This window comes from Anopheles bellator, chromosome 1 (genome assembly GCF_943735745.2).
Source record: "Anopheles bellator chromosome 1, idAnoBellAS_SP24_06.2, whole genome shotgun sequence".
Taxonomy (NCBI): Eukaryota; Metazoa; Arthropoda; class Insecta; order Diptera; family Culicidae; genus Anopheles; species Anopheles bellator.
In genome coordinates, this window is record NC_071285.1 from 51,978,813 (window position 1) to 52,004,083 (window position 25,271).

Genomic DNA, 25,271 nt, shown 5'->3' on the forward strand with positions numbered 1-25,271 from the left:
GATCATTATTTATGTTGATCATTATTATGTGCCCCCCTTTGAATGGCACATACAACACCGGACAGCTGCACCGGACCGTTCGTTACTTTTATGAAGGCAAACAAAGAAATGTTGTAGCCCTTTTTTACGATTCGATATTAATTATCAACTCATTAGCATAAACGAGCTTTGGATTGCTCGGAGCCACGGAAGAGTTATGCTCGATATGTTATTTCCGTGCCAATTACAACACAACAATGGCAATGTTTTCTTCTTCGGCGAAATAATTTGTTATTGAATTATGAATGTTATAATTTGTTTACTTTTTTTAGTTTAGCTATATTCTTTGTTTCACATTATATTACCTTATTAATCGTTATCATCTATTATATGTTCATCTTTTTGATCATTATTTAATTATAACTATTATTTTTTTCGCTATTTTACCTTTTTTCTATTTCAACAACCCAATCCTACAGCACTTTCAGCAGTTGAAACTAAACGTCAGTCCAAGCCTTCGTAAGAGAACCCCTGCGACACGTGTTACATTTTTCAACCCATTAATATACTTCGGTATAATTCTGCCCTCCCTTTGAGACCCCAGCCCGGAGTGGGCGAGGACCCCAAATATGCAAGGCCTACAGCCAAGCTCCCGTGCTAGTTAATAGGATAGTTTATAACTAAGCCGTAATAAACTAACAAACCCTGTGGGGGGGGCCCAAACTAACCCAACTGCTGCTGCCACCTTCAATGGTGGAGCGCTTTCGACTCCTTCGTTACATCTCTCTCCATCTCTCTCTCTCTCTCTGTGTATGTTTTCCAGAGTATGGACGTACCTGCAGCGATATCGGTTGCTTGTCCAGCCAGGTGTGCGTGATGGCGTACGAATCGTGCTCCCTCGGGCAACGCGAGGGCAACGAATGTGGCCGATATCCGACTTGCAAGAAGAACACGGACCCCAGTGTCAGTGCCGGACCGAGCGGTAATTGAGTTGTTTCTAGCTTCTTCTTTGCTGTTGCCTTCTTACGGATACTCCCGAACTCCCGGTGGGCCTCGAACCCTACGAACCGTTGGGATCTTTAAACTCCGATGCGATTCGGTGTGCCATCAGAGTCCTTAAAGTTGCCGTTAGAGTCGAAACGAAAGCGGATCATTGGGACAGAAAGTGACGAAGCGGTCTGAGCAAAGCAAATCGATTACTCGATCTCGGAATTCAATTTGGCGATCTGAAAGGGACATTACTGTGTACGGCAGTGGGGAACTTTTCGAAATGGGTCAACAACGTTCATCAAAAGTTACAAGCATATCCGAACGTCGGCAACGAAACGATCTAACCACACACTCATTGGGCGATTTTGCATCCGGGTCGTTGCGTCTGCATGTTTTGACCCATCAGCGGGAATCGATCCGGTGGCACTGCATGGGTGACATTCCACAATTATTGTCTGTCCTCTCGCGTAACGCCTCGCCGGCTCGATCCGGAGTTCCAATAGGCGAGGGGGGTTTCACTGTTCGACGTCAACCGAATGTTCCCTCTGTGTGCTCCCCTCTGTTCTTGCAGGGATCCTCAGCCTGAATCCGGCGCCCGAAAACACCAAGGTGGTCACCGGCAACAAGGATCCGGTCTATCCGAACATGGCGATCGATCCGAACTATATCTTCGGCAGCGTGCAGACGACCCGGTCGCCGTTCTTCAGCAGCTACCCGCAACCCGGTGCCGGTAGCCCGGCCGTATTCCAGCCCCTGTACCCACCGCTCAACCAGCCGCCGGTCATCCCGCAGGCCCCCTTCAACTTTGGCTCGTCGCCCCACAATCCGTTCTATCCGCACAATCCGAACCCGAGTCCCACGTCGACGGAGCCGAGCCTCTGGAACCAGTTCCTCTACAACAAGCAGCCCGAAAAGCGGCCACGCAGCGCGGCCCCTCCAACGCTTGCCGGCGTCTCCGGTCCACTGCTGCTGGCCACCACCATACTGCCGTTCCTCCGCCGGTTCCTTGGTTCCCTGGATGCCTTCTTTCCCCCATCCCGATCCGTCCCGTGCTCGTTATAATTCCTCGCGTCCCATCCACCGATCGGGTTCCGGGCTTACGAATGCGTTCCATTTCTTTGCTCTGGTTTCACTGTTCCATCCTCCATCATTGTCATGGCGACATCTTGTGAATAACCGCCCGTGGATGTACTAACGCGTGTAGAGTTGGTAGCCATTTTGTTTTGTTATTGGCTCATGTTTGTACATTTTCTCTTCCACCCCCGGGTTCGGGTTCTGGCCCGGTTCCGGGTGTATCGCAAAGTAAAATCAACACCATAACACACCGCTCTAGGGCTATCGAATGGGCATACTAACGTGCCGGTGTCTAACACTACCCTGGTGTACTAAAGTGTACCGGGCCATTATCGCCATAGTCGGCCAAAGCTAAGCTGTTGTAGCAATCAATGAATAATAATCGGTGACATAGGACAATGTGTTTGTGGGACGCTGTGTAAAAATTATCTCTAACTTCCGGAACGAAAAAGAAACTTAAACAAACTCTAACTCTCTACAGACCGTTGTTGGATGCACCGAACCAATCCCGAGCCACTCTCACCGGTAGAGCGAGCGTGGCCCAGCTATGCAATCGTTATTTTGTGCGCCAAGCACAAGCAACCCCTTTCTCACACGGCCGTTACTGTTAAGAGCACTGCAAAACACTAAAAGTAACACTAACACCACAGAGAAGAGAATGTGTACCCTAACGAAGCCAGCATGGCGTGAACGCCGCTACTAACCTTCCGCAACCGTTCTGGCCGGAAAAGAATTTAAAACAGAGACAGTAAAACATAGTACCGGTGATGGGTAACGGGGGTAGCATAGAGGGGTCTGTAATTTTACACTAGCGAAGGTTATGGAGGACACTTTGGTCGTTTGGAGAGAAAGGATACGATCGGAACTGTGGTTCCCATCGAAGGCGGCAACCGGATCGAGGCGTTCAGAGGAGGTGGAACTTATTCAACAGATAGACACACTTTAAGAAGGCCACCAACACGTGACTAAACACTAAAGATGATTACAGGAATACTTTAAACCACACACACACACATAAAGTTGGAAACAAATGCAATTTACAAATAAATTTTGAAAAAAAAACTGAAAAAGATAAATAAAAATTACGAAACTGAAAGCAGAGCAGGCGATCCAACCGGAAACTGTCTACCAGAGGGTTGCAAGGAACTCTCTCTCTCTCTCTCTCTGGTGACGCAGGTCGTAAGGGGCCACACTGGTCCCAGAAGAGTTCAAACGAATATGCAAACCAGACAGTGCTGCAGCCTTACCACCTGATACTAGAGAAGAGAAAGAGAGAGAGAATGCCAGAAGAAAAAACGCAAATGAAAAGGATTGCAACCCACACGACGGGTCCGGCCGGTTGGTGGTTGGCTAACGAGCGAGGAACTGAGTAACGCGAAGCAATACAGAAGACATAGCCGAGCACATAAATCAATAGGTAAAGGCACACGGAATAGGGTTAAAGCATAGCCACAGTGGCGTGAGAAGAAGCGCGGCCACTGAAACAATACTGCTGACGAGATAGAATCTTATCCGGCAAGAAGCGGAATGGTATTAAAAGTGAAGCGGCAAAGCCAGCGCGTGTATAAAGCGAACATAAGATAGCGAGCAGCAGGTAGAGAGAACAAGAATGAACATAAAACGGCGTAAAGCAGCTACAAAAAAGAATCAACGAACTGATAGAATCGGTCGGTACTGCTCCAGGTGGTGTTCCGGACGGCCGGGTGCTGGGAGCGCAGAGCGCAGAAGGAACGGTGCTAGATTGCTTTAGAGAAAGAGAGAGAGAGGTCAAAAGTGACCCCGAACGGAACGGTGAGCAGAGTGCAGAACCGTTACGATTCATGACGCGCCTCAACCGCCGGAAGGGATCGGGGGTCACCAGACCTGTATAATCCTTCCTCCGTCGAGGCCTCGGTAAGCTCGGGAAATCCGAGCACCCGGGCGCCCACCGATGCGCTGTCTCACGCTGGTTGTAATTCCCTGAGCCAGTCGGTAAACACGCGGTGCATTAACTTACTGTTGCCCTCCGGATGTGGCCCAGCGCTGCCTTCTGGACCCGAGAGTTGGTAGCTCATGAGAAAGGATGTAACTGTCTACGTCGTCCCTCGTTTCGAGGTGAATGCAGCACTGTTGTCCTTTTCGTAAGATTACATTTTCAAGTAGCAATCTCAAAGAATGAATTCCATTTTAAATGGAAGCTCAGCGTCGCTCGATGAGTTATGGAAAATGAGGTGCGGCAGGCGACAGCCCTTTCGGTAGTCCCTTTTTCGGTCTTGCCCACCAGGCACCAGGGTCGGAGCGCACCACCGGAGCACACCAACCGATCGGCCACACGATCATGTAAATAAATCTCTTGTAGGGTGATAAGCTGAAAACAATGTGAAACCAATTAGCAGAACCGAACCGACAAATGCATCTATTTTCATTCCCAGTCAGTCATTCGCCTGCTGCGTTCATTCGATTGCTTCGATTGTGAAAGCATTTTCCGTTCAATTTTCTGCGCGCACTGCGCGTTCGTTCTTTATCCGTCCAATTGTTTTACTACCTAACCTTAAAACAGCGAAACAACAGCGGTGTGACCCGCGAACAAAGTAGAAAAAAAACGTGAGGGATTCCATTGTAAAACGAAACCCCCGTTTGTTTATGTTTAAGCCGCGCACGGAATCCCGTTTACTGACGAGTTCAATCAACGTCCGGCGCGTCAGTCAGCGCCTGACGCGGCGGACGTTTGGCCAATTGTTTCTAGCAACAATTGGCACAAAGCGGGCTCTGTTCTTTTTCCGTTTGTTTCTGTTCACTTGAACACGAAACTATTGATTCCTTTTCTGTTGCTTTTCAATGTTGCTTGTCGCTTTCTGTTCCGTACTGTTTGATCCGTTTCAGCGTTTCGTTTCCGTTGTTCTTTGGCTTTTAACGGCTTTTTTGTGTTCTTTCGATTTTTATTATTATGTGCTTTTTTTTATTTTAACTGTACTGTCCGCGCACCATCCACCTCGTCCTTTCGTCCAGCCGGTGCCAGTAACGTGTTTAACAACGGCCCGAAGCCGTCCGCTCCGGTGGCCGGCAACGATGACGACGTGCTGGGCAGCCTGGGCCTCAATCCGAACAATCCTTACGGGCAGCGTCCCACGCCGCCTCCGACACGTCCGCGCCCTCCGTCCGCCCCCCAGGGTCCATCGCTCTATCCTTCCTTGCCCACGGACAACGGTCCCGGCAACCGGTACGGCAACAACGGTGGTGGCGGTGGTGGCTACTCGCCAGGTGGCGCTCCAGGATACGGTGGCCGTCCGGCGGCCCCCGGTTCGTTTGACGGTAGCGGAGGTAACATCGTCGTGCCAACGCAGAAACCGGCGGCTCCTTCGTCCGGTGGTGGCTTTTTCGGGGGCATCCTAAGCGGCGTTCAGAATGCGGTATCGAACGCGGTCAAACAGCAGATCGGGACCTACATCAACCAGCGACTGGGGATCGGACCGGCAGCGGGTGGCGCGGCTGGTAGCGGCGGTCTAGGAGGGCTGCTCGATGCACGCAACTTCATCGACAACAAGCGGCTCGGAGGACTGTTCGCGGAGAACAAACCGGCCGGTGGCAGTCCACCGTCATCATCGTCGTCCTCGTCGTCGGTCCCGGCCGGAAGCGCGATCGGTCCGGGCGGTTACCCGGTGACGGTCGATCAACGCACCTCTGCCAGCAACTACCACCAACAGTACGCCCCGCAGAGCCAATACGCACAGAACTATCGCCACCAGAGCGCGGCCAGCAATGGTCGAGCGCGTTCCACCGAGCGCCCGGCCTACGGTTGGACCAACGTCTGATGGGTTACCAATCACCCATCCAGCACCAATACTCCAGCACATAAAGTGTATCTTCCTCCACACATGACTCCCTATTCGAAACAACGTTGCGAATGATTTGCATTAAGCCCCGGCACTCGGCAGCGGAAGAATATCCTGTCGTCGGCCGCTCCAGCTCCGCACCACCTCCGAGCAAACGGAAAAGCCGCACCGGAAACGACCGCCAAACTAATGATGTACCTCGTTAGAGAGGGCGCACGAGGTGTGCACGATGGCAGTTTCGGGTCGTGGTTCGCGCGCGCAATTGTGCTTCCCCTCTTTTTTATATACATTACCAGAAATGTGACTAATAAAATCAGAGAAAACTAAGCTCAAAGAGTAAAACAACCAAACGGTGTTATGCTTTTATGTTTCAACTACGAGTGAGTTTGAGAAATGCAGCAATGTACAATAAACTTTATTGAGTGCTCAAAATAATGATCAGACTGTGTTAGAATTGATAATTTTGAGTCGTTTGATTGAAAGCGGCCTTGTGATGGAGGCGCATGGTACTTCACATGACTGCGGAAGAGAAAATTCAACAATTCACTGATTTATATTGCCAACTGTTATTCAATAACTTTCAAACGAAATAATTCAGTAAGGAAATGCACAGAAATTGGAACCGGCAGCCGTTGCAGGTAGGTAAGGGGCGCGAGGAGTACAAAAACTTTCCTCCGTCGCAATGAAGTAAAGTTTCAACAGCTGGACAATGTTGACTAAATAGTTTCCTCCTTCGAAGCCTACGGCCCGTGGGCAAACGGGCATGCCCAGCACGCCCCACAGGGAAGGAAATACTCCAACCGCTGGCTCCATTATGCATATGGCACTGTTTGTGCCCGGGAGAGTACGACGAACGGTGGCCCCGTAAGTCAAGCGAAAAATGCCATCCTAGCGTGGAAACCCGCAGCCCGGCGGACCGGTAAACTATTCTATTTAGTTTCGCAAAAGTATTAGTGCCTCCGGATGATACAACTTTCCATCATAGTTTCGCTGCGCTTGGAATGTTTGCTGTTGTTGAGCGAAGGAGACAGAATCCGGGGGAAATTTATGCACCATTCGCTCTCTCACTCGGTTCCCATCGTACGTCAACTTAATCGAAAATTGTCTGCTGGAATTAATTAAAAGTTTTTTGATTGCAATACATCGACCATCGCGCTCGTTCTTCCGGCCGCCCAACTCCTTACAACTCCAGCAAACTATTCCCGGCCCCGGAACGCGTTCCACAGTGTCCGTCCGTCCTCAAGTGCTCACCATAATTGTGTCGCCACCTCGTGCCCGAGCGGCACGACCCAATAACGGTAGCCGGCTGACCGTTTAGTGACCGCCATTGTAACGGTGACGGTTGCTTCTCTCATTAAACTTCCGTTCGAAGGAAGTTTTCCTTTGCATGGTTTGTTGGCGAAGGAGGAACAACAAGAACAGAACAAAAGCTGCACCCGGTCCCGGTGGGCCATCGGGTCAAGGAAAACTGCACACTGCACGAACCACAAACTATCCACAACCCTTCCGATAACTCCTCCCGACGCCCGACCAGTTCTTAGGACCAGTTCGCACCACGGACGCCCGGCGTGAAACCTGATGAAGATGGAAGAAATTTACATGGTACAAGCGAGGAAAAATGATTTCCTGTTTTCGACAGTGAAAAATGTTTCCCTAGCGCAAAGCGAAATACCACGACGCGGCTAATGGTTTGGGTTTTTTCTTGTCTGAAGTTCTTGTTAAAGGTGGAACGAAACACAAGACAGAAAATGAACGCTTTGCAACATGCATCAGTTTTCAGGTGAAAACGGACGTGAATGAATGGCTACCTTCGCCGACCGTAGGATCATGCATTGAAGATCACTCTGATAGCAGTGAATCATCGTGATCGATTTATTGCCCACACTTTAACCGGGTCTGTCAGGTGAAATCCTACCCATTTGGACAGTTCTCCTTAAATTTCATTTTACTTGTTATTTATTTCATGTTTAGAAGATAATCCTAACAATTGCTCGGATGGCCCGTATGTCTAGAGCTAGAAACTTCGCCTTCCGCTGAGTTTTTGATGGAAAACCAACTTAGACTTGTTGTGAATTAAATTTAAAGCTGCTTATTAAATGCTACATTATGTACCTGCTTTAATTTGAACATTTTCTTTCGAACATTTCCTTTGAAAATATATGAAAGAACGGCTAAACCTTTTCAAGTAGCGTAAGATGCGTTGCAGTGCTTTTCTTTCTTTTAATCCGTCTCGGTTTAAGCTTTTGCTCTCTGATACCCGCAAGATGTTAATCCGTAAAGTGTGTCTAATGTTTTTTAACATGTGGAAACCACGGGCAAGACGGCGTGCCATGCACAGCAGAAGGTTTCCACCGGTAGTGATACGGTGTAAAAGGGTGAATGAGTGAATGGCAATTGTTTCAGCTTTTCCGACGCTTTCGCCCGACCGGTCTTTTTCGCAAGGGTGGCCACCAAACCACACTCTGGCACTTTATGCTTTAGTTCTGGTTGGTAGCCCAGAACCACAGCACCTGACCCGGTTCACACCTGCAGCACCGAAAAAGGTGGAGTGCAGTTGCAGCGATCCTTACCCGGGGTGGGAAAAGTTATTCGTACGAAACGAAACGCTGCTGGCAGACTACTCCTAGCTGTATTTTTTCAACATAAGATTACAACAAGTCATAGAACAAATAAACTTTCTAACGAAACAACACTCGATTCGAGGCGCCAAACTTTCGCCTTCGGTGCAAACATGACTTGGGTACAAAATTAGTTTAGTGTTAAAAATAAAGCGGAGCACAACGAGCTTCACAGGATAAAGTGTACCATAAAACTTAAATATTCGCTTTGCATATCAATGCTTCTATTCAATTAGCAATGATGCTGCTCAAATAAATCTGAAACAAAGGGGCGCTCCACGCCAGTAATACAAACGGTTGCCGTTTAGTACCCAGGACTGGGTCCTTTCAGATTTTTGCTTTGTCCTTGTATTATTCTCCACATTATTCTCGCAGTTTGTTAGCATATTCCAAAGGGGAATAAATATGAGGGTACCAAAGAAAAACACATTTACACGACCGGCGGACAATGCACGGCGGAGTGTAGCATAAATAATCTCTGCCGACAGCCCAGTACTGACCCAGCCATCCTGACTTCTCAGGTCCCTCATCTTCGAGCCCGTACCGTAATGACCCTACTTCCTCGGTTGTGTATGTGTGTCCGGAACATTAGCCCCGAGCGGACACGTGGCCGCCAAAGTTACTCTTTGTAGCGTACAAAGAGGCCCCAAGATAGGGGTGTAAATAATTACCAAACATTTTTCACTCTACCACGAAACAATGCACGGCGAAGGATGGCCGCGCCTCTGTCAAAAAAGAAATGGACCTCTTATAGCGAGGTTTCCTGCAAGCGAAGGGTCCACTGAAGTTTGTTTTTGCACCTCAGCAAACGGCCTTTCGCTGAACGACCTTCACTCAGCACTTAATCATGTTGAGCAGTGTGTATCTCCTCCATCACGAGCCCCGGAATGGAACAGGAAACGATGGCCCTGTGTTCGCGTCGTTTCATGTGGTTGACGCTGGTTTTTTGCTTTTAATTTCGTCCCCGTTAACAACCCCCGTGGTCCGTGTCCGTTACAAAGTAATGGCCGAAGTTTTGTACCCTTTGCGGTCCTATTTCCAGGCGCAGCGCACCCCACAACCGACCCGTTGGCCGCCGCCGAAGGTGTAGACCGTGAAGAACGGCTACGTATGCTTCTTTCGACCGCCCGTACGATCGTTCGCATATGCTTTCCGCTTTTGGCCCGGCCCCGGCCTCCCGACGTTGCTGCTAGACCCAGACGTCAAAGTTGGCAAAATTGAACCGCAATGCTGACATGCTTTTCAAATGCAAATTAGCGTCCTGAAAAAGAAACGAAACATCCCCACCACCTTCAAAGCGTTTGGCCAGCATAAGAACGGAGGACAAGTTTTCAAAACATTCGTTTCTTGTGCCCACCCTTTAATTCGTAATAAACGATCAAAACCACGTGCACGGAAGCGTGCGGCCGGTGCGTAGCTGGTGCATTGCATAAATATGCTGATGATAACAAGCATCGATTCGTAGGTCCCGACCCGTACCTTGAACAGAGCCCAGGAGGTCCGCATGGACCGGAGGACCCGGGACGACCCGGAAGGTTGGATGGAATATGCTTTCAACCTGCCCTAACACTATTTCCACGCTACGTTCTTTTCTGTTGCTGCTCCGATTCCGTTCCGGTTCGACTCTCGTCGGCGATGGCTTTTTTGCCGAATACATTAGCATATGGAAATGGTTAACAAGCCATTCAAGCCTTCGTCTTTGTAGCTTTCGTGGCGTCTCTTCAAAGGCGCACCCAGCGACACGAGATACGATTCGTTTTCTTCTCGTCTCGTTCGTTCCGACCGAACTGTGGCCCAAGGAGGTTGGCCCAAGATGAAACCGGAATTTCCATAGATCATCATCGTCCTGGTCGTTAGGCTAAATTCGTTAAATTTTAGACGGACCCACGAAGCCACGTGCCCCAATAACGGGAGTTGCTTTCCTTCTCATGGATCAGTGGCTGAGGCTTCGTTACATGCCTTCGTTAGCGTCGAGTAAAAACATGTCTCGAACGATACTCTGAAACGGGATTGATAGTTCAAAGGAGAATGTCCTTACATCGGAAGAGCTTCAAAAGACACAATAATTGTCACCCCAATCGTTAGCGAACAATTGGTTTAGCCAATCGCTGGGATTTGGAATGGTAAAGGATTGGAAATATTCAACACGTTTCTCGTTACAGTAGAATATTGTTTTATCATAGCAGAATATTTCGTTGAAACAAACACCAGTTCGGATGATTTTGTGGCATTACAGGTCGTTACGGAATTTCGGTGCAAACAACTTTGACATTATGCGACAACATTTATCTATTTTATTTTGAAACGGAGCAACCCAAGCGATTGGGTTGCCGACCGTTCGACACCGAGTTTTGGAATCACCAAGTTTGCTGATTGGAAGACAAATGTTCTCTCATTTCGCGCAGATACACGATTGGTGTGTGTTTATGTTTGTGCTTTGTTGCGACAATTATTCTCTAGTTGTATATTGTTTGTAACACTCTACAGTTCCCCACACTGGTTGGGTCTAAATGCTCTCGAGCAAATGCCTTGGGTTGCTTACGGGCAAGCTCCATATTGGATGCAATTTGTACGACTCGTAGTAGGCAGGGAATCAGAACGTAATCTTCCGTTGCTTTGTGTGCGTAGCTTGAGTGAATAACCAACCATCGTTCGCCAAATTCCTTTCTGTGTTGTTTGTTTTGCGTGCTTCGATTCTTGCATGTAAGTTACTTGGCAGTGGTGACTGTCTTATTTCACTTCCTTCAACACCTGGCGGAACTTGTCGAGGAAAATATCGACGTGCTTCTCGCCGAAGATCAATGCCGGGCGGAAGCGAATGCTCAAATCGCCGCATCCTCCGGACAGAACACCTGAAACGATCGAGCAAAGTGGTTCGTCTAGTGTCTGCGTCCTGCCGTGTGTCGAACTTCACAAGCCCTTACCTTTTTGCTTGAGCGCCGTCACGATGTCATCGCGCAGTTTGGAAGTGGCACAGTTGATTGCGAGGAAGGTACCACGGCCACGCGTTGAACTCAGCAGCTCCGGGAAGTCCTTCTGGGCGTCCAGTAGACCCTTTTTCAGCTTGTCTCCCGTACGGCGCACGTTCTCCAGAAGTGCCTCCTGCTTGATCACCTGCAGGATCGACTCCAGCAGCAGTAGCTTACCCGGATCGCCCATCCACGTGTTGAACACACGGTAGGGCTGGGTGGGCTTCATGTGCGCCCCATGATAGTAGCCGCCCAGTTGCATCTTCTTGCTGAACGTCACCACATCCGGTGGTGACTCGAGGTTAAAGTGCTCATGGCACCAGATTTTACCGGTCGGTCCACCACCGGTCTGCACTTCATCGATCAACAGAGCACTGCCGTGGTTTTTGGCAACGCGCTGCAGTTTCTGGAAGAACTCCGGTGAGGCCTCATTGTCACCACCTTCACTCTGGATGGGCTCCACGATGATACCGGCCACCGGAACACCGCGCTTACTGTACTGCTCGATAAGCCGCTCCACTTCGGCCAAACAGCGCGCATCCTCCTGCTCGTTTTCGCGCACGTTCTCCTCGAGCGGGTAACGATACTTTGGGAACGGGGCAATTGGCCAATCGAACGACGGAACGTCGATCTTGTGAATGTACTTCGAGTGCGTCGTCGAGAGACACCCGAGCGTACGGCCATGGAATGCTCCGTGGAAGCTAAGGATGCTGAGCTTCGGCGATCCGGGCACCTGGTTGATCATGCACGATTGAATTTCCGCTTCCGAAAATGGCGTCGCGTTACCTCGTTGCTTCTTTTGGTACCTTCAATGGACGAAAAGGCCACGATGATCCGTCAAACATTCGCATTCCCGTTCGCGTCACGCTTACCAAAGGAATATGTTTTTAAATGCATTCTCGTTCGAACATGAACCGCACATCATAGTCGTAACGTGGTCTAGACCAACCGGTGCGACGGACATTAGCACACTCTGCAGACGTTTAGGCCAGTCCTCGCCGGGAAACACGCCCAACGCCGGGCGGTTGACGAGTGCTGAAAAGGAGTAATAAACCATTTTAATAAACAGGTCGTTCTTGAAGAAATATTTGGTTGTGTAAAGTCTAAACAACAGTATACCCAGCACTCGAATCTACCGTACGAACAGCCGGTGACCCTAACCTTGACTAATAATTTCCAGGTGGTCGTTAACTAGGTGCGTCTGTCAGCTGTTTTGCTCTAACCAATGTGCGATTTAAGTTCCACCCAGTCAACACCAAGCGCCAATAACGCATTGTTGGCCCCTTTGGACGCGATAAAATTGAATGATAACGAGCTTGATTGAAGTTAACGAATTTGCGACAAATTGCATCGCTTAAGCAAATGGACACAAACTGCGATCGAGCACAAACTTTCCTTTCCGGTAAGAGCGACTAGTTATCAGAATGAAGTACGTACATCGTTAGCTTGAACTGAGCATATTTGACTTACTCGATAGGTTGTGGTCATTCCGAAACACCTTCAGCAGCTCGTGATGATTGTAGCCCAGCGGTACCGACGAGATCTGCGTGTAGATGTCGAGCAGTACGTTTCCATCGACGTCCTGTACGTAGTTCCCGATGGACCTGTCGTAGTCAACGAACATCTGCACGGAACCAGCATTCTGTCCAACGAAGTGTGTCGTCGTACCGGAAAAAATAGAAAACGGACATCGGTAACCCCGAAAATAGGAACTGTGCACTCGTAAGATCGCTTCTAAGACGGCCGAATTGGCTATGGACGTGTGAATACCAGCCCAAAGCGGATCATTTCAAGTTCAAGTCCAAACCAATCCCGCCAACAGCGCAGCGCCAGACGTCGACAGCCCGAAGAGAGGTCGAGCGAAAGTGTTCGGTCAGTCGCAGCGCCATTTGAACACGCCACCGTCATAAATTCATCCCAGAACGGCGCGTAGAGGTCAGGGAACCGATCTGATCTTGCGCTGCATGCGCACAGCGATGGATACGCAAAGATTTGGTGAGTTATTTATAGTTAAAAGGTTGGTCAAATCCAAACAAATGGTCGCGCAACGTGGCGCCACACCAGACTGCGTCATCATTTTTCGGGACAACGTGGTCGTGCGGTTGAAGTTTAGTTTTCCTCCGCCGAATAGGGCTCAACCTCCGGCTTCCGCTCCGGATCAGACGGAGCATCAGTAAGCAAGGCGGTGTTGCTGATTGAAACCAATTCCCTTCAATTGATACCAATTGGTGTCCAGTCGGGGTGTGATATGGTTCCCTTTTAAACTAATCAGAGGCAGGTCCGATAGGGAAACCGATTCGTGCACAACACATCACGCAATCTCGGCCATCGCTTGCACGTCCTTCGACCTTCGGCTCAGGGCACGCTTCTGCACCCATGCAGCGTAACCGTACCTGCAGTTGATTTAGCTGCTGCAGCAACGCCTTCGATTTCGGTCCAGGTACTTCGGTCTGGAGGGACGGGCCCACCGGTTCCGCTTGTGGGACGGCAGCAAAGCAGCGGCTCACTGATGGTGAAAATGTATTATTTTACAACAGCAATGTCGATAGCCACGTTACAGCCGCTGCAGGCTTGCACTTCACTTACACTGCACCAATGAACGGTGGCGCCGTTGGCTCTCGGGACGCAGCAAAACTTGGCCGAGCTGTTTTAGCAGCATTTTTATCCACCGAACGGCACGCCAAGAAACAACAGGAGCTTAAGGAAAACGCGTTTGTAGCGTTCTAGATATCGACCAAAGACGTTCGGCACTTCAGAACTTCAAACGGACACTAGCTAGGACCATGCGCGAACCCCGACCTGGGTTACCATCCGCGTGGGCGGAAAAGAGACCAACGGCGAGCGAACACAGAGCGAAAGGACCGAGCTCCGCAGATGCTGGCTTCTGTTTGAATGGCCCGGTATCGAGCTGAGAGCAATTTATCCTTTACCATCGTTCCGCCAGAGCATCGTGCATCTCATTCTCGGAACCATGCCTCGCGAAAGAATAAATGGAACAGAATCAACAATAGGGAGAATGTTTTGCCTCTCACATAGACCTGGCCGTCGCTCTCGAGGCGCAGAGCATAAGAGCATAGAACACATGTCGGTTTGTTGTGATATGCTCGGACAGCGCCGCATAAAATTCTCAGGACAGCAAAGTAGTTGATGTAGCAAAACCAGACGAAATTGAAATGAAGATTAAATCAAATTTTATTGATCTACTGCACCACCATGGGTCTCTGGAATTTAATACAAGAAACAAAAGTTTGCATAACTCACAAATATCCTCACTACGCCTATGCTTTCAGTTCGACTGAGTGGAAGTTTTCCTCCAGAAAACATCGCTGCGCCACAAAGCTAAAGGAAGCGAAAAAGAATCAGAATTAATAAAGGGGTCAACCACCTTCCCATGCGGATGACCGTACCTATTATTAACGCCCCATCCACTGTCGATATCATCATTGTCTGCCGGAATCACCTTTTCTAAGCCGTCAAAAATTCCGTACACATCGGATTGGCCCGCAAACGTGATTTGCTGCAATCGTTCCGACGGTGGACAGAAAACTCTGAAAGAAAAAAGACAATCAATCGGTCATTCACGTGATTACGATCAATTGATGGCGCTTTCGTACGAATCGTAAAGTTTTCTCAGCTGCACGAAATGCTGCCCGTAGGCATTGCGGGACGCTCCGTTGTCATTGATCGTCGCGGACCAATTCACGCACAGCGTCATATGACGATCGTTTTGGTTAACAATTTGGTTGAACTCCTCGTTGCTACCCGGTTCGTACACGCGGATATACTTCGTCTCGTGCTTGATCAGAAAACTGCTCACCGCCTCCAGGGAAGGCAGAATCGTTTTCGCTTCATCATCTACCGCCCGAACACAGATTGAAGACAGTTTGTCACTGACGTATCGTTGAAAATGCCCATCGTACGACACCTCTGCCGGGCGCCGTTCAAGATTACACCGCAAGCTGAGCGTTTCATTTGTTTTCAACCCACAACCGGACTGCAGCTTCGCGTGGCCTGGAGTTTTAATATCTACAAAGACAAGCAGAACGCACGTGATGGTTATTCTCCCGAAACGAGTGCTAACTAGCTGCGACGAAGACTCACAGATAAGTTTCTCCTGATGTAGCTTGTAACCCGAACAGAAGAGAATCAGATCGTTGACGGTAATTTCCGTCATCAGCGGATGGTGGACTTGATTAAGGTTCTTAACGTTCACGTCGATACCGATTTCACGCTTCACCGGATTACTTATATTGCAGTTGGCATCCACCAGCAGCGAATCGTTCACGTTAAAGTTCCAGGTGTGGCGAATGAGACGGTGCCTACCGGAAAGCAAACATTAAATGACTTCCCGATCAGTTCGCTAATCTCAATAGTGAACTTACTTCAACTTTGGGTAGTCCGGTGGCATGGCGTAGTAGATCATCAGCTTCACATCTTTCTGCCCCTTGGAGTACGGGGCCTGCAGCCACAGGGTGGCCGTTTTCGTCTGATTCGGTTGGATAAAGTTTCCATCTGCCTCGCGAAACGCCCGGCAGACGTACTGCTTGCGTGCTTCCCGATCGCGACCAACGTTCTCGTTCGCCAGATTGTACAGATCGCGTCTGATCGACAACGGTATATCGGCATCGCTCGGATTGATCAGCACGTACCGTGGGTTGTCGATGCAAACGTAGATATCGTTCAGAACGCTGACGCCCGCATTCGTCAGATTAATCTTGAGCGGAATTACCTCACCGGCCAACACTTCCGTCGGGGCCCGACTGAAACTGACGTGCAGTGCCGGTGCCGGTGGCAGTATCTCTATCTCGAGTTTGCGATCAAACTGTACCGCTTTGGTAGCGGCATCCTTAGCGGTCGAGCGTATCGGAAGCGTTTCGAACAGTTGCTTTCCCCAGAGAGTGGATGCATCACCCGCCGATCCGCCGGCCGCCGGTGAAGAGACCGAAAGCTTTCCCACGATGCCCAATATCCGCAGCTGACCCGTGCACCGTGGGGTAATCTTGAGGACAAGCGTTTTCGTTTCGTGCTCTCCAAACGTCGCCAGCGTTACGAGACTCGTTGCCACAACGTTCTCGATTGCGGAGCGCTCATCGAGCGAGAGATCGCCCAGGAAAAGGGGCCGGTTGGAGAAAATTTCACCCGACTCTCGGCGAAACTCCCAGAGAAGGTTTACGTGTTCAAACAGAATCGAGGGTTTGATGGTGTTTTCCAGACTGAACGCAACCTCGATCGGTTCCCCATGCACCGAACGCGGATTCTCGGTCGCTGGCGATTCGTGTGAGAAAAGCGATTTCGATGGGCGGAACACCATCACCGGACGCTCGGAGGCACTCTGCACCAGCATCTCTTCCATCTTGTTCCAAATGTTCTCCTCCGTGAGTGGTGACTACAATCGAAAGATCCAGGTTAGTGGAACGACAGAAACCATGCTTTTCTTACCGCCTACCGTTATGCTGATGTTGGTGGCCGCTATGTGTAGCGGGTTCGAAACGGGTGGCGGAGAAGTGACCAGCACCTTCGTCAACGATTGCAGAATCTTCGGCAGTTCGATGGTGGCAATGTCACCAGCTCCCTCACCCTTCGCCTGAAGGGCCTTTTTGGTGCTCAAATATTCCCTCAGGAATAGCGCTTGCTGAACTGCCGTTTGCAAGCTGGAAGGGCGCAAAAGATGCGCCAAACAGTTGCTGGCTTCGTCCAGCTTCTTCAGGTTCGAAGCCTGTCGACCGATCGTGTACTGGATGTGATCTTCGGCCAAGCTCCAGCCACGATTCTCAAACACTTGGTAGGCCTGCTTGTACGTGCGGAACGAGTGCTTTCGCTGGCCAACCTTCGAAAACCGATGCCCCGCGAGAACGCAGTGTAGAGCGTACTTGCGGTACTGTGGCGGCGTGGCCAGCAGAAAGCAGTACGATGCCTGTTCAAGCAACAACGCCGATCGTAGGTCCGAATCTTCACTCGTCATGCGGATCAGCTGCTTGGCCGCCTCACTGTACAGTTTCGCACCCTTCAGACACTCCATCGAGAGCAGGGTGGACCGCGTTGCAAACTGTGGCAACTTGCAACTGTTCAGATACGTCAGGATGGCTTCCTCCATGTAGTCGTAGGTTTTACGATTGGCCGTGCCCTGCATGTACGCCGCTAAGGCAGCCATCTCCAGGGCTCCCGCGTAGTACTGCCACGCCGAGTCGGCGTTAAAGTCCCGCTTCGCTTGGTGGTACGCTTGAAAGGCGAGCGAATAATGGCAAAACATAAAGTACAGATCCCCCAGCTTGCGCGTCTGCAGCTCGGTCGACTCGTTCGTGTAGACGACAGCATTCTGGTTCGTGTTCACGCCGGGTTTGTTCGTCACGAACCACCGCTTAGTGGCGCTAAGCAGTGAACGGCTAACTCCCTTCTTGTTTGAAATCTGCAGAACAAAGAAGAGGATGGACTCAAATGTTAGGGGACCTGGGGCCTGTTTTTACTCCCTCATTACGAACCGAATCATTGAGCACGCCAACCAACCGCTCCACAAACGGAATTAGCGCACGTACGGCAAAATCCTGCACAAAGTGCTTCAACGTGTCCAAATCCTCCGACGTTAGAAAAGATCCATGCGTCACCTCTATTTCACTCTCCGCTGGCCACACGTTCGGGTTGATCGTCTGCTGTGACAGACTATCGATGCTTGACGTGAGACTGGAAGTTTCCTGTATCTCGATGCCAGTTTCCTGTACGGGACTGAGTGGGTGAGCAATCACCTCTCCTACGACTGTTCCCGACGGTGGTGTATCCGAGGTGCTACCTCCACCGCTCCCAGCGCTACCGTGCGACAGCAGATTGGAAGACTGCACCACGGTTGTGGGCATGCCCATAACGGAGCCCATGTCTTGTGGAGTTTTCGGGGCACTGTCGACATCACTAGAACTGCTCGCCTGATCGGATCGCTGATGTTTCTTCAAGTAACGCAACCACGGATCGGGACAGTCAACCGGAGGGCCATTGTGAGAGTTTATTTTCAGCAGAAAACATTTATGCTCTCCATAGCAAGACTTTAGCCCTTCGAATGCTTGTTGTGCCCTGCAATTGGGAACATTGTCACTAATGTGCTCAGTGTCAGAACCTACTCACTCACTTTCCGATGTCTCCCGAGCATCCGTCATGAAGCATCACGTAACAATTCAGGGCATCGGTTGAGAACCATTTCGGTAGCCGGGGAGGCGTGATGCTCTGCATCATCTGGATCTTCTTCGTCAACTGGCTGGCCGTTTCGATTGGATTCGGATCGATACTCGATACGACTATCAACGAGCACAGCAAGTGGCGCGTAAACTCATGATCCGCGGGGAACTGAACGGTCAGGAACGTTTCACGCCACTGCTCAAACCACGGCTCGGCAGCCGGTATATCCACAAAGGTCCCGTCGTCCAGTTTGATCGCTTTCATCTTCTCACCACCGGCCGTTGTGACGGCCTCATTCAGCATCTTTTTGGCCAGAATCGTCTGTGGTGGGCGCCAGTTAACATCCATCACGTTGATGCGTAGCCCCTTGATCGATACGCTGGTGCCGGCCACATCGCGAAAGTGGGCTGCAATGAAAAGCAGGGCGGATAAAAACATGACCTCCTCAACATGAACCGGCCACTCTCTTTACAGACCATCCGAAGAGAGTCTCAGGAATGGTTGCAGCATTTCCACGAACGTAAGATTATTTTTCTGGCACAGCTCCTCCGCTTGCTGGGACACGATGGCGCCCACCATCGGGGAAAATATGTTCTGTATTATCTCCTTGGAGGAGTAATTTTGTCCCGTTAGATGAATCATTTCTGCTGGATTTCGGAAGCGGGAAGCACTTGTAACATTCAACTCACTGTCCGCGCTACGCAAGGTTTTAACGCAATCGTAGCAATAAATCGATTTCTCTTTCCAGTGTAAACAAACACCGCTTGACAGCTGTCAGCTGATTTATGATAAATGCAATTGTTGCAACGCTTTGTAATCAATCGTAAAGGTATGTTAAAAATAGTGGTCTAATGTAAATAATAAAAGTTTTACATACTAAGCGTTAAACGAAACATAATTCCATTTGTTTGATTTGGTTAAAATACGCCGTCAAAAAGTACCCACAAACAACGTGCGCGATAACAGCCCAATTGGTGGCCGTACAACGATACGGTCATCTGCGATAGTGTCAAAGAAAAGAAAAACGCCGCATCGGAACCATTGTTTTCGACCCCAACATTTGGTATCAAAATCCTTGTGTACTGAATTCAAGGGCTTTCCGTACGCAAGATGTATCCTCTGGACAACGACGAGCAGGAACAACAAAGTGACCAGTATGCGGAAAAGTTCGAGGTGCAGTTTATGTTGCGAACTGCCTGCGCTACGGCACTGTATCCACTGGAATACGCCAAAACCCTCATCCAGGTACGTTTTTTTCTTTGGTTTCTTACGAAAACGATAAAAGTGCACGATCATGGTTGGTGCGTTTACACAAAAACTCTTTCTTTACTTTATCTTATCGCCCGCAAGATCGGCTATGAACCGATAGCTCCCCGACCGGGCTATACGCTGTTCGGCCAAAAGCGCTTGATGCTACCGAACATTTTCCAATACGGTACGGTTTTCTACGCCTTAAGGCTCGTGATATTTTATTCTAATCGACTTTTGCGACACTGTTTCTAGCTTCCCACATTAAAAGCGTCGACGGATTTGTAGGATGTTTTCGCGGGCTAAGCTCCCGGCTGGTAGGGAACGTACTCAGCGCGTACTACGGTGAACTGATAGCGGACCGGCTTGGTGTCTACGACGTTCCCAAGCGCACAAAGCGCCAAAATATATCTCCCGCGGCGTATTGGGACACACCTTACGACGATTTGACGGCGTGGGAAGTACAGGATGACGACAAACACCTGGATGCGGATTTCGTAGTGAAACTGAAGCGCAACGTTGTAGTGCACTTTGCCGGTGTCGTGATCTCGCACCCGTTTCACGTCATTTCCGTCCGGATGATGGCACAGTTCGTTGGAAAGGAACGATACTACAACGGATTGTTTGCGTCGATTAAGGAAATCTGGAATACCGAGGGTTTTAGTGGATTTTTTTCCGGTCTCATCCCACGATTGGTGTGTGATATCGGATGTTTGGTAATCAGCAGCACCATCACGTACTTGGCCAGCAAAGCCATCGTAAAGGGCGAAGGGGAACGTGGATTCTTTAGTGCGATCACTAGCTTCACCGTCAGCAGCACGCTGTATCCGTACCACGTCGTCTCAACCTGCATGATAGTAAACGGGTCCAGGTTATATTTTCAAACTATCCTCCCTTCTAATGGTTGACTTAATGGGACGATCTTACTTCTGTTTTCACAGATTGAAGGCTGGCAATCTGCCATTGATGGATAACTACGTCGATTGGAGGGACTGTTATGGTAAACTGCGTGCGAGCCATGAACACAAACGTGGCTCATCACTATTTTTCCGGTAAACATCACTGTGCATCAGAACTGGAACTTGGTGGCTCAAACCATAAATTCCTTCTCATTTCAGTACCGTCCCGAGAGTGTTCAACAAAAGCAACAATTTGTATGCACCCTACCCGGAAATGAAGTAAATCCCAAACGGCAGAAATGTGGCATCAGCATGCGTATCGTGAAAAAATAGCTTTTAGCCATTGATTGCGTTCTACATGGTTTGTCTAAACGTTTAGGATTGTTATTTGTTAAAATTAGTCCCTTCCTCGGTATAGTATCATCTTTGTCGCTTCGCTTTACCAACCATTTTTTACTGTTCGTACCTTTCGAGAACGTTTGAAAAGTAAATTGCATTTACCAAGTAGTTTAACCAGCTGAAGAACGGAACAATTGAGATGGATTATGCAGCAACAAAAGTGTGGCACAGGACGGGAAAAAGTGAAATACCCCTAATCTGGACCTCGGAATACCTCCAACCGTAGTGAAAGCTCGTTAACGTCAGTGAGGCTTTCGAATGGCCAATCAACAATATAACGGAAACCTTATCCTGACCCCCAAATGATTGCTTGGCATTTACTTTTATGTGGTATTTGGTTTCTGTTTTATTCTGTAAGATCTCGAGAAGCACAAATCGGCATAGGTACTAGCGTTAAAAAATACTTAGTCTGGCCCACGCCACCAACGTGGTGGCACCCAGAAGGAAGATGGTTAAAGAAAGCCTCATTTCCGACGCTCCACTCCCGAAACAGAACATTTGGTCACAGTTACCCTCGGCGAATCTTTGGTACTGGCGCTTCACGTCGGACCAGTTGCAAAGCCCAACTCGGCACCAATCCAGCATGATTGGTCTTTCGTTGAGGAAGAAGATTACCTTCACCGGTTCTTGCGGTTCGGTGCATCTGTTGGATAGGGCAGTGCAGAACAATCCATAACTATGTCGTTCGATGTTTACGAAATACTTTACGATACTTACTGATACTTGACTGCAACTATGTTGGCCGCGAAAGGAATATCGCTGGAAGTGTACTGACGGTTTCGCATCGTCGCAAAGTTGTCAGCTCGCAGCGGAACGTGATCCCGCTTTGCGCCGAGGGCCGCAAGGAAAAGTTGCAGCTCGGAATCGTGCGTAAAGTACGAAACCATTAACGGTTCCCCCGTTGTGCCGAGATGCTTCAACATATCTGCTACGGCGTGACAGGCGAGGTTCTGGCTGTGCCGGTATCCGTAGCTGTTGCTGTAGTAGTACTGCAGATCCTCTCTGTACTCGAGCACACGAACCTGATCCTTGGTGAACGCCGAACAGAACGGACTGGTCATCGATAGGTGCCAGGCTTGCTCGAACCGACACATACTCCACATGGCGTCTATCTGTTCAACGCTCAAGTTGTGCCGGAAGCCCAACCGTTGCGATATGTCCCAAACCGTGCTGATGAAGAGGGGCGTTCGGGTGAATTTGTTTGCCTCCGCGTTTTCATCCCGTTCGTCGCGGTCCTTGTTGTTGGCGTAATCGGGACAATAGTCATACGGTTTTAGCAATCGATCCGGATCGGAAGCTGGCACCGGTTTAACACGTTTCGCTTCCTCGGTACCAAACAGCCCTTCAACGAATGCTTTAAAGCTCGCTTCCGTACGCTGAGCGTTGGTGTGACGGAACTATGAAGATTAAGAAACAGATTTCTCATTACCGGTTCATCTCTTCTCCGTTGCGCTAAACAACACGTTGACTCACGAGGTACTTCTTTGGCTCATAGGTTGGCCCAATAATGTCCCAATATCTGTTCTTCGTCCGGAGAGCGAAATACTTCACTTCTTCCCAGCCGGCCGTCGTCAGAACCGACTCGTACTGTTCAGTTATGTTCGGATTCCAGTTCCAGCCGCGGAGAAGCTCTAGGTCCTCCTCACACATTCGCCCGTTGTCCGGCAGTGTGCGTCGACCGAAGTAGTTCTCCATAATGGCATCCTGCAGCTGCAAAAAATGTTTGGCACACCGTCAATTCAGCCCATTTTGTAGCAAATTTTGCGCTTAAAAACGCCAACCACGCACATCCACAACATACCATTTTGAGTAATCTGGGCAGCTTTTGAATATCACCTTTCGATGGCAGGCGCGTACCGTGACGATTTAATGACCAAAGTTTTACCGGGCGACAATCTGAGGTGCGGTGAAAACAAAAAATCCATCATTTTTACTGTACGTTTGTCGCTTTACAATCATTAACCAGATACATTGATGCGACACTTACTGGGCACAATATGCTGTTTGTCCGTATCGGGAATACGAATAACTTCGTAGGCCGTTTTGGTGGCAAAGTGTTGCACCTGCGTGCGATCGTGATCATCGTTGTAGCAATACGACTCGCAGCAGTCACTTCTTTGCGCAATGGACACGCTCACCAGACCAAGCAGGACGGTCGGTAGGAGGGCAACTCGCAGGATCATGTTCTTCGGGCTAAAGCGAAAGAAATAAAATCGTTGACCTACGCAAGCTCAAATTGCACGCCTGGCGATGGATAGCGCTCTGCTATGATACACTATGTCCACGATCGAGTCGATCTGTTCTAAACACCCACCGAGGATCGCACTTACGATTATTGCTTAAATTAAATAATTACGGGCCCAAATACATGGTACCATCAAAATCTAATTTTCAGCCCGGGCAAATGCCGCAATGCTTGAACAAACGATTAAGTTTCTTCAGCTCCGTTATTAGATGTGTATTAGATTGTGTGAACATCGGCAGTAACATTTATCTTTTCCTCATGATAGCGACCGTATAGTTCATCAATCATGAATTGTGCACGATCCGTTCACGCATCATTGTTAGCAATGATGATCATTTTTTCGTCAAACACCTGACGTCATGCACGTGATGAATCAAACTCAAGGTCTTTGGGTTGTTTCTCTAAGCACTGTGTCACTAGAAAATTATTCAAATTTTTTACATAAAAACTGGGCATTTTCGCGCTAAACAATGATCAGTGATGGTGTTCAAAAAGCTATGATGTGACACTCATCTTTGGATCGATCGCGCCTATCAACGCACGCGGCGGTGCTACAGGTGATCGCTCCTAAACGATCGCATAGGGGAGTGGCCGACGCATAAAAAAGAACAAAAAATACAACATATCAAGAAAGGGATTCCATCACCGCCTCGTGCATTCCGGACTGCTTCTTTCCATGTTAACCGGTTTTACTTCGCTCTATGCTGTCGATCCTGCGGGTTGCGACGAATGGGTTCTATTCTATCTATATTTCTATCCTACCTTTTGCTCTCTTTCTCTAGTTCGTTCTGTGTTGGCAACATAGGAAAAAAGCCTCAATGTGCGGTGACAACGTTTCTTTTTCCTAGCCGTTGTAACGTTTCTTCGCTCTATTGTTGCAGAGTAATTATTTTTTACCTCCAGGCAAGGCAGGTTATGACAAAATCTCACAATCTCGCCGTGAGATAACGTGACAAGAACAGTCTTAGGCTATTTTTAACGCACTTATAAAAACAAAACAATATCGCTTTAGGAACGTATTGCGAGACGATAGAGTAACTGATGTCTTGTCCCAGCCACTTACAGTTGGTTGTTGTTTTTTTGTTGAACTTGGAAACACTCTATGCACTTTTAAACACGGAGATAAGGTTTACCGACGCAGTGGCTGTTAGCGAACGCACGAATGCATGTCACGCCTAGCAATTATCTTTTAACACTCGTCGACTGAAGTCGCGACGCGCCCCCGCGAAGATCTGCCGGTGAAATGAGCGAAGAGACAGAACCCGCGTTCAAACGCACTGATCGCGAGAGACGCGCCTTCAGTTGCCTCCCTTCTCAGAGAGAATCGCCTCCGTCCTCTCTATCTCTGGCGCTTGCAAACAGCATCATCATCGATCATCGTCATCCTAACAGTGGAAGACAAAAAAAAGGGTTTTGTATTATACGTTTCTCGTCAGAGCTTTAAATTCATAATTTTTATTTTTGGACTCCCACCTTTTTGATTATTTTTTCGTAGTACACCAATAAAATAAATATAGGCAATACGGTGTAGATTGTTTATAAAGAGAGTTATACTTTTATTACTATTCTATGATTTTTGTTCATATTACTTCATCATACACTTAACAGATACGAAAAAGAACCAAGTTGTACAAGATCATTGCGACCACTTTCGCTTTTATCATAAAATAAATTAAAATTTCTAAGAACACATACAGGTAATGGAATTTGTTTTACAGACATTCGAGGAATGGCACTAATTGGTTCTTTAGTCTACTTCCTCCATGTGCGAGAGATCCTCGGAGTCGTCAACGAGTGGAGGTGCATCTCCGGCAGCAGTTGAGGGTGCCACGGCAACTCCGGCATCATCCGTCGTCATCGGCTCGTCCTCATCGATG

General features: G+C 48.9%; 4 protein-coding genes across 4 annotated transcripts; 1 reads left to right on the forward strand and 3 right to left on the reverse strand.

The window, feature by feature from the left end:
- Positions 1 to 10,753: 10,753 nt before the first annotated feature.
- LOC131207025 (4-aminobutyrate aminotransferase, mitochondrial) lies at positions 10,754 to 14,319 on the reverse strand. Its single transcript, XM_058199635.1, has 6 exons — positions 14,029 to 14,319; positions 13,836 to 13,948; positions 12,913 to 13,084; positions 12,315 to 12,477; positions 11,398 to 12,248; positions 10,754 to 11,325 (listed from the first exon to the last, which is right to left on the reverse strand). The coding sequence occupies exons 1-6, from the start codon at positions 14,099 to 14,101 to the stop codon at positions 11,204 to 11,206; spliced, it is 1,494 nt and encodes a 497-aa protein (XP_058055618.1). The 5' UTR covers positions 14,102 to 14,319; the 3' UTR covers positions 10,754 to 11,203.
- A 328-nt stretch (positions 14,320 to 14,647) lies between these two features.
- LOC131214993 (trafficking protein particle complex subunit 8) lies at positions 14,648 to 19,245 on the reverse strand. Its single transcript, XM_058209354.1, has 9 exons — positions 19,080 to 19,245; positions 18,557 to 19,010; positions 17,922 to 18,501; positions 16,889 to 17,848; positions 15,825 to 16,828; positions 15,544 to 15,761; positions 15,057 to 15,468; positions 14,850 to 14,990; positions 14,648 to 14,781 (listed from the first exon to the last, which is right to left on the reverse strand). Exons 1-9 carry the CDS (start codon positions 19,243 to 19,245, stop codon positions 14,721 to 14,723), a joined length of 3,996 nt encoding a protein of 1,331 aa, XP_058065337.1. The 3' UTR covers positions 14,648 to 14,720.
- A 351-nt stretch (positions 19,246 to 19,596) lies between these two features.
- LOC131214892 (mitochondrial carrier homolog 2) lies at positions 19,597 to 21,442 on the forward strand. The gene is made up of 5 exons (XM_058209231.1): positions 19,597 to 19,848; positions 19,954 to 20,038; positions 20,107 to 20,722; positions 20,793 to 20,903; positions 20,970 to 21,442. Exons 1-5 carry the CDS (start codon positions 19,714 to 19,716, stop codon positions 21,031 to 21,033), a joined length of 1,011 nt encoding a protein of 336 aa, XP_058065214.1. The 5' UTR covers positions 19,597 to 19,713; the 3' UTR covers positions 21,034 to 21,442.
- A 40-nt stretch (positions 21,443 to 21,482) lies between these two features.
- LOC131214942 (multiple inositol polyphosphate phosphatase 1) lies at positions 21,483 to 24,621 on the reverse strand. The gene is made up of 6 exons (XM_058209292.1): positions 24,458 to 24,621; positions 23,137 to 23,342; positions 22,951 to 23,045; positions 22,623 to 22,859; positions 21,867 to 22,546; positions 21,483 to 21,792 (listed from the first exon to the last, which is right to left on the reverse strand). The coding sequence occupies exons 2-6, from the start codon at positions 23,330 to 23,332 to the stop codon at positions 21,543 to 21,545; spliced, it is 1,458 nt and encodes a 485-aa protein (XP_058065275.1). The 5' UTR covers positions 23,333 to 23,342; positions 24,458 to 24,621; the 3' UTR covers positions 21,483 to 21,542.
- Between the last annotated feature and the right edge of the window lie 650 nt (positions 24,622 to 25,271).

Excerpts from the sequence above, each read along its gene's own strand:
- LOC131207025 (XM_058199635.1), bottom strand. The coding sequence starts at position 14,101 with ATGCTGCTAAAACAGCTCGGCCAAGTTTTGCTGCGTCCCGAGAGCCAA. Across the intron at positions 13,085-13,835 it reads AGCAGCTAAATCAACTGCAG|AATGCTGGTTCCGTGCAGAT; the intron begins GTACGGTTACGC and ends TTCGTTGGACAG. Across the intron at positions 12,249-12,314 it reads TTTAAAAACATATTCCTTTG|GTACCAAAAGAAGCAACGAG; the intron begins GTAAGCGTGACG and ends CGTCCATTGAAG.
- LOC131214993 (XM_058209354.1), bottom strand. The coding sequence starts at position 19,245 with ATGATTCATCTAACGGGACAAAATTACTCCTCCAAGGAGATAATACAG. Across the intron at positions 16,829-16,888 it reads CCACCAACATCAGCATAACG|TCACCACTCACGGAGGAGAA; the intron begins GTAGGCGGTAAG and ends TTTCGATTGTAG. Across the intron at positions 14,991-15,056 it reads CTGAGAAAACTTTACGATTC|AGTTTTCTGTCCACCGTCGG; the intron begins GTACGAAAGCGC and ends TTTTTCTTTCAG.
- LOC131214892 (XM_058209231.1), top strand. The coding sequence starts at position 19,714 with ATGTATCCTCTGGACAACGACGAGCAGGAACAACAAAGTGACCAGTAT. Across the intron at positions 19,849-19,953 it reads ACGCCAAAACCCTCATCCAG|ATCGGCTATGAACCGATAGC; the intron begins GTACGTTTTTTT and ends ATCGCCCGCAAG. Across the intron at positions 20,904-20,969 it reads GGCTCATCACTATTTTTCCG|TACCGTCCCGAGAGTGTTCA; the intron begins GTAAACATCACT and ends TTCTCATTTCAG.
- LOC131214942 (XM_058209292.1), bottom strand. The coding sequence starts at position 23,332 with ATGATCCTGCGAGTTGCCCTCCTACCGACCGTCCTGCTTGGTCTGGTG. Across the intron at positions 22,860-22,950 it reads TGCCCAGATTACTCAAAATG|CTGCAGGATGCCATTATGGA; the intron begins GTATGTTGTGGA and ends CATTTTTTGCAG. Across the intron at positions 21,793-21,866 it reads ATAGTTGCAGTCAAGTATCA|ATGCACCGAACCGCAAGAAC; the intron begins GTAAGTATCGTA and ends CCTATCCAACAG.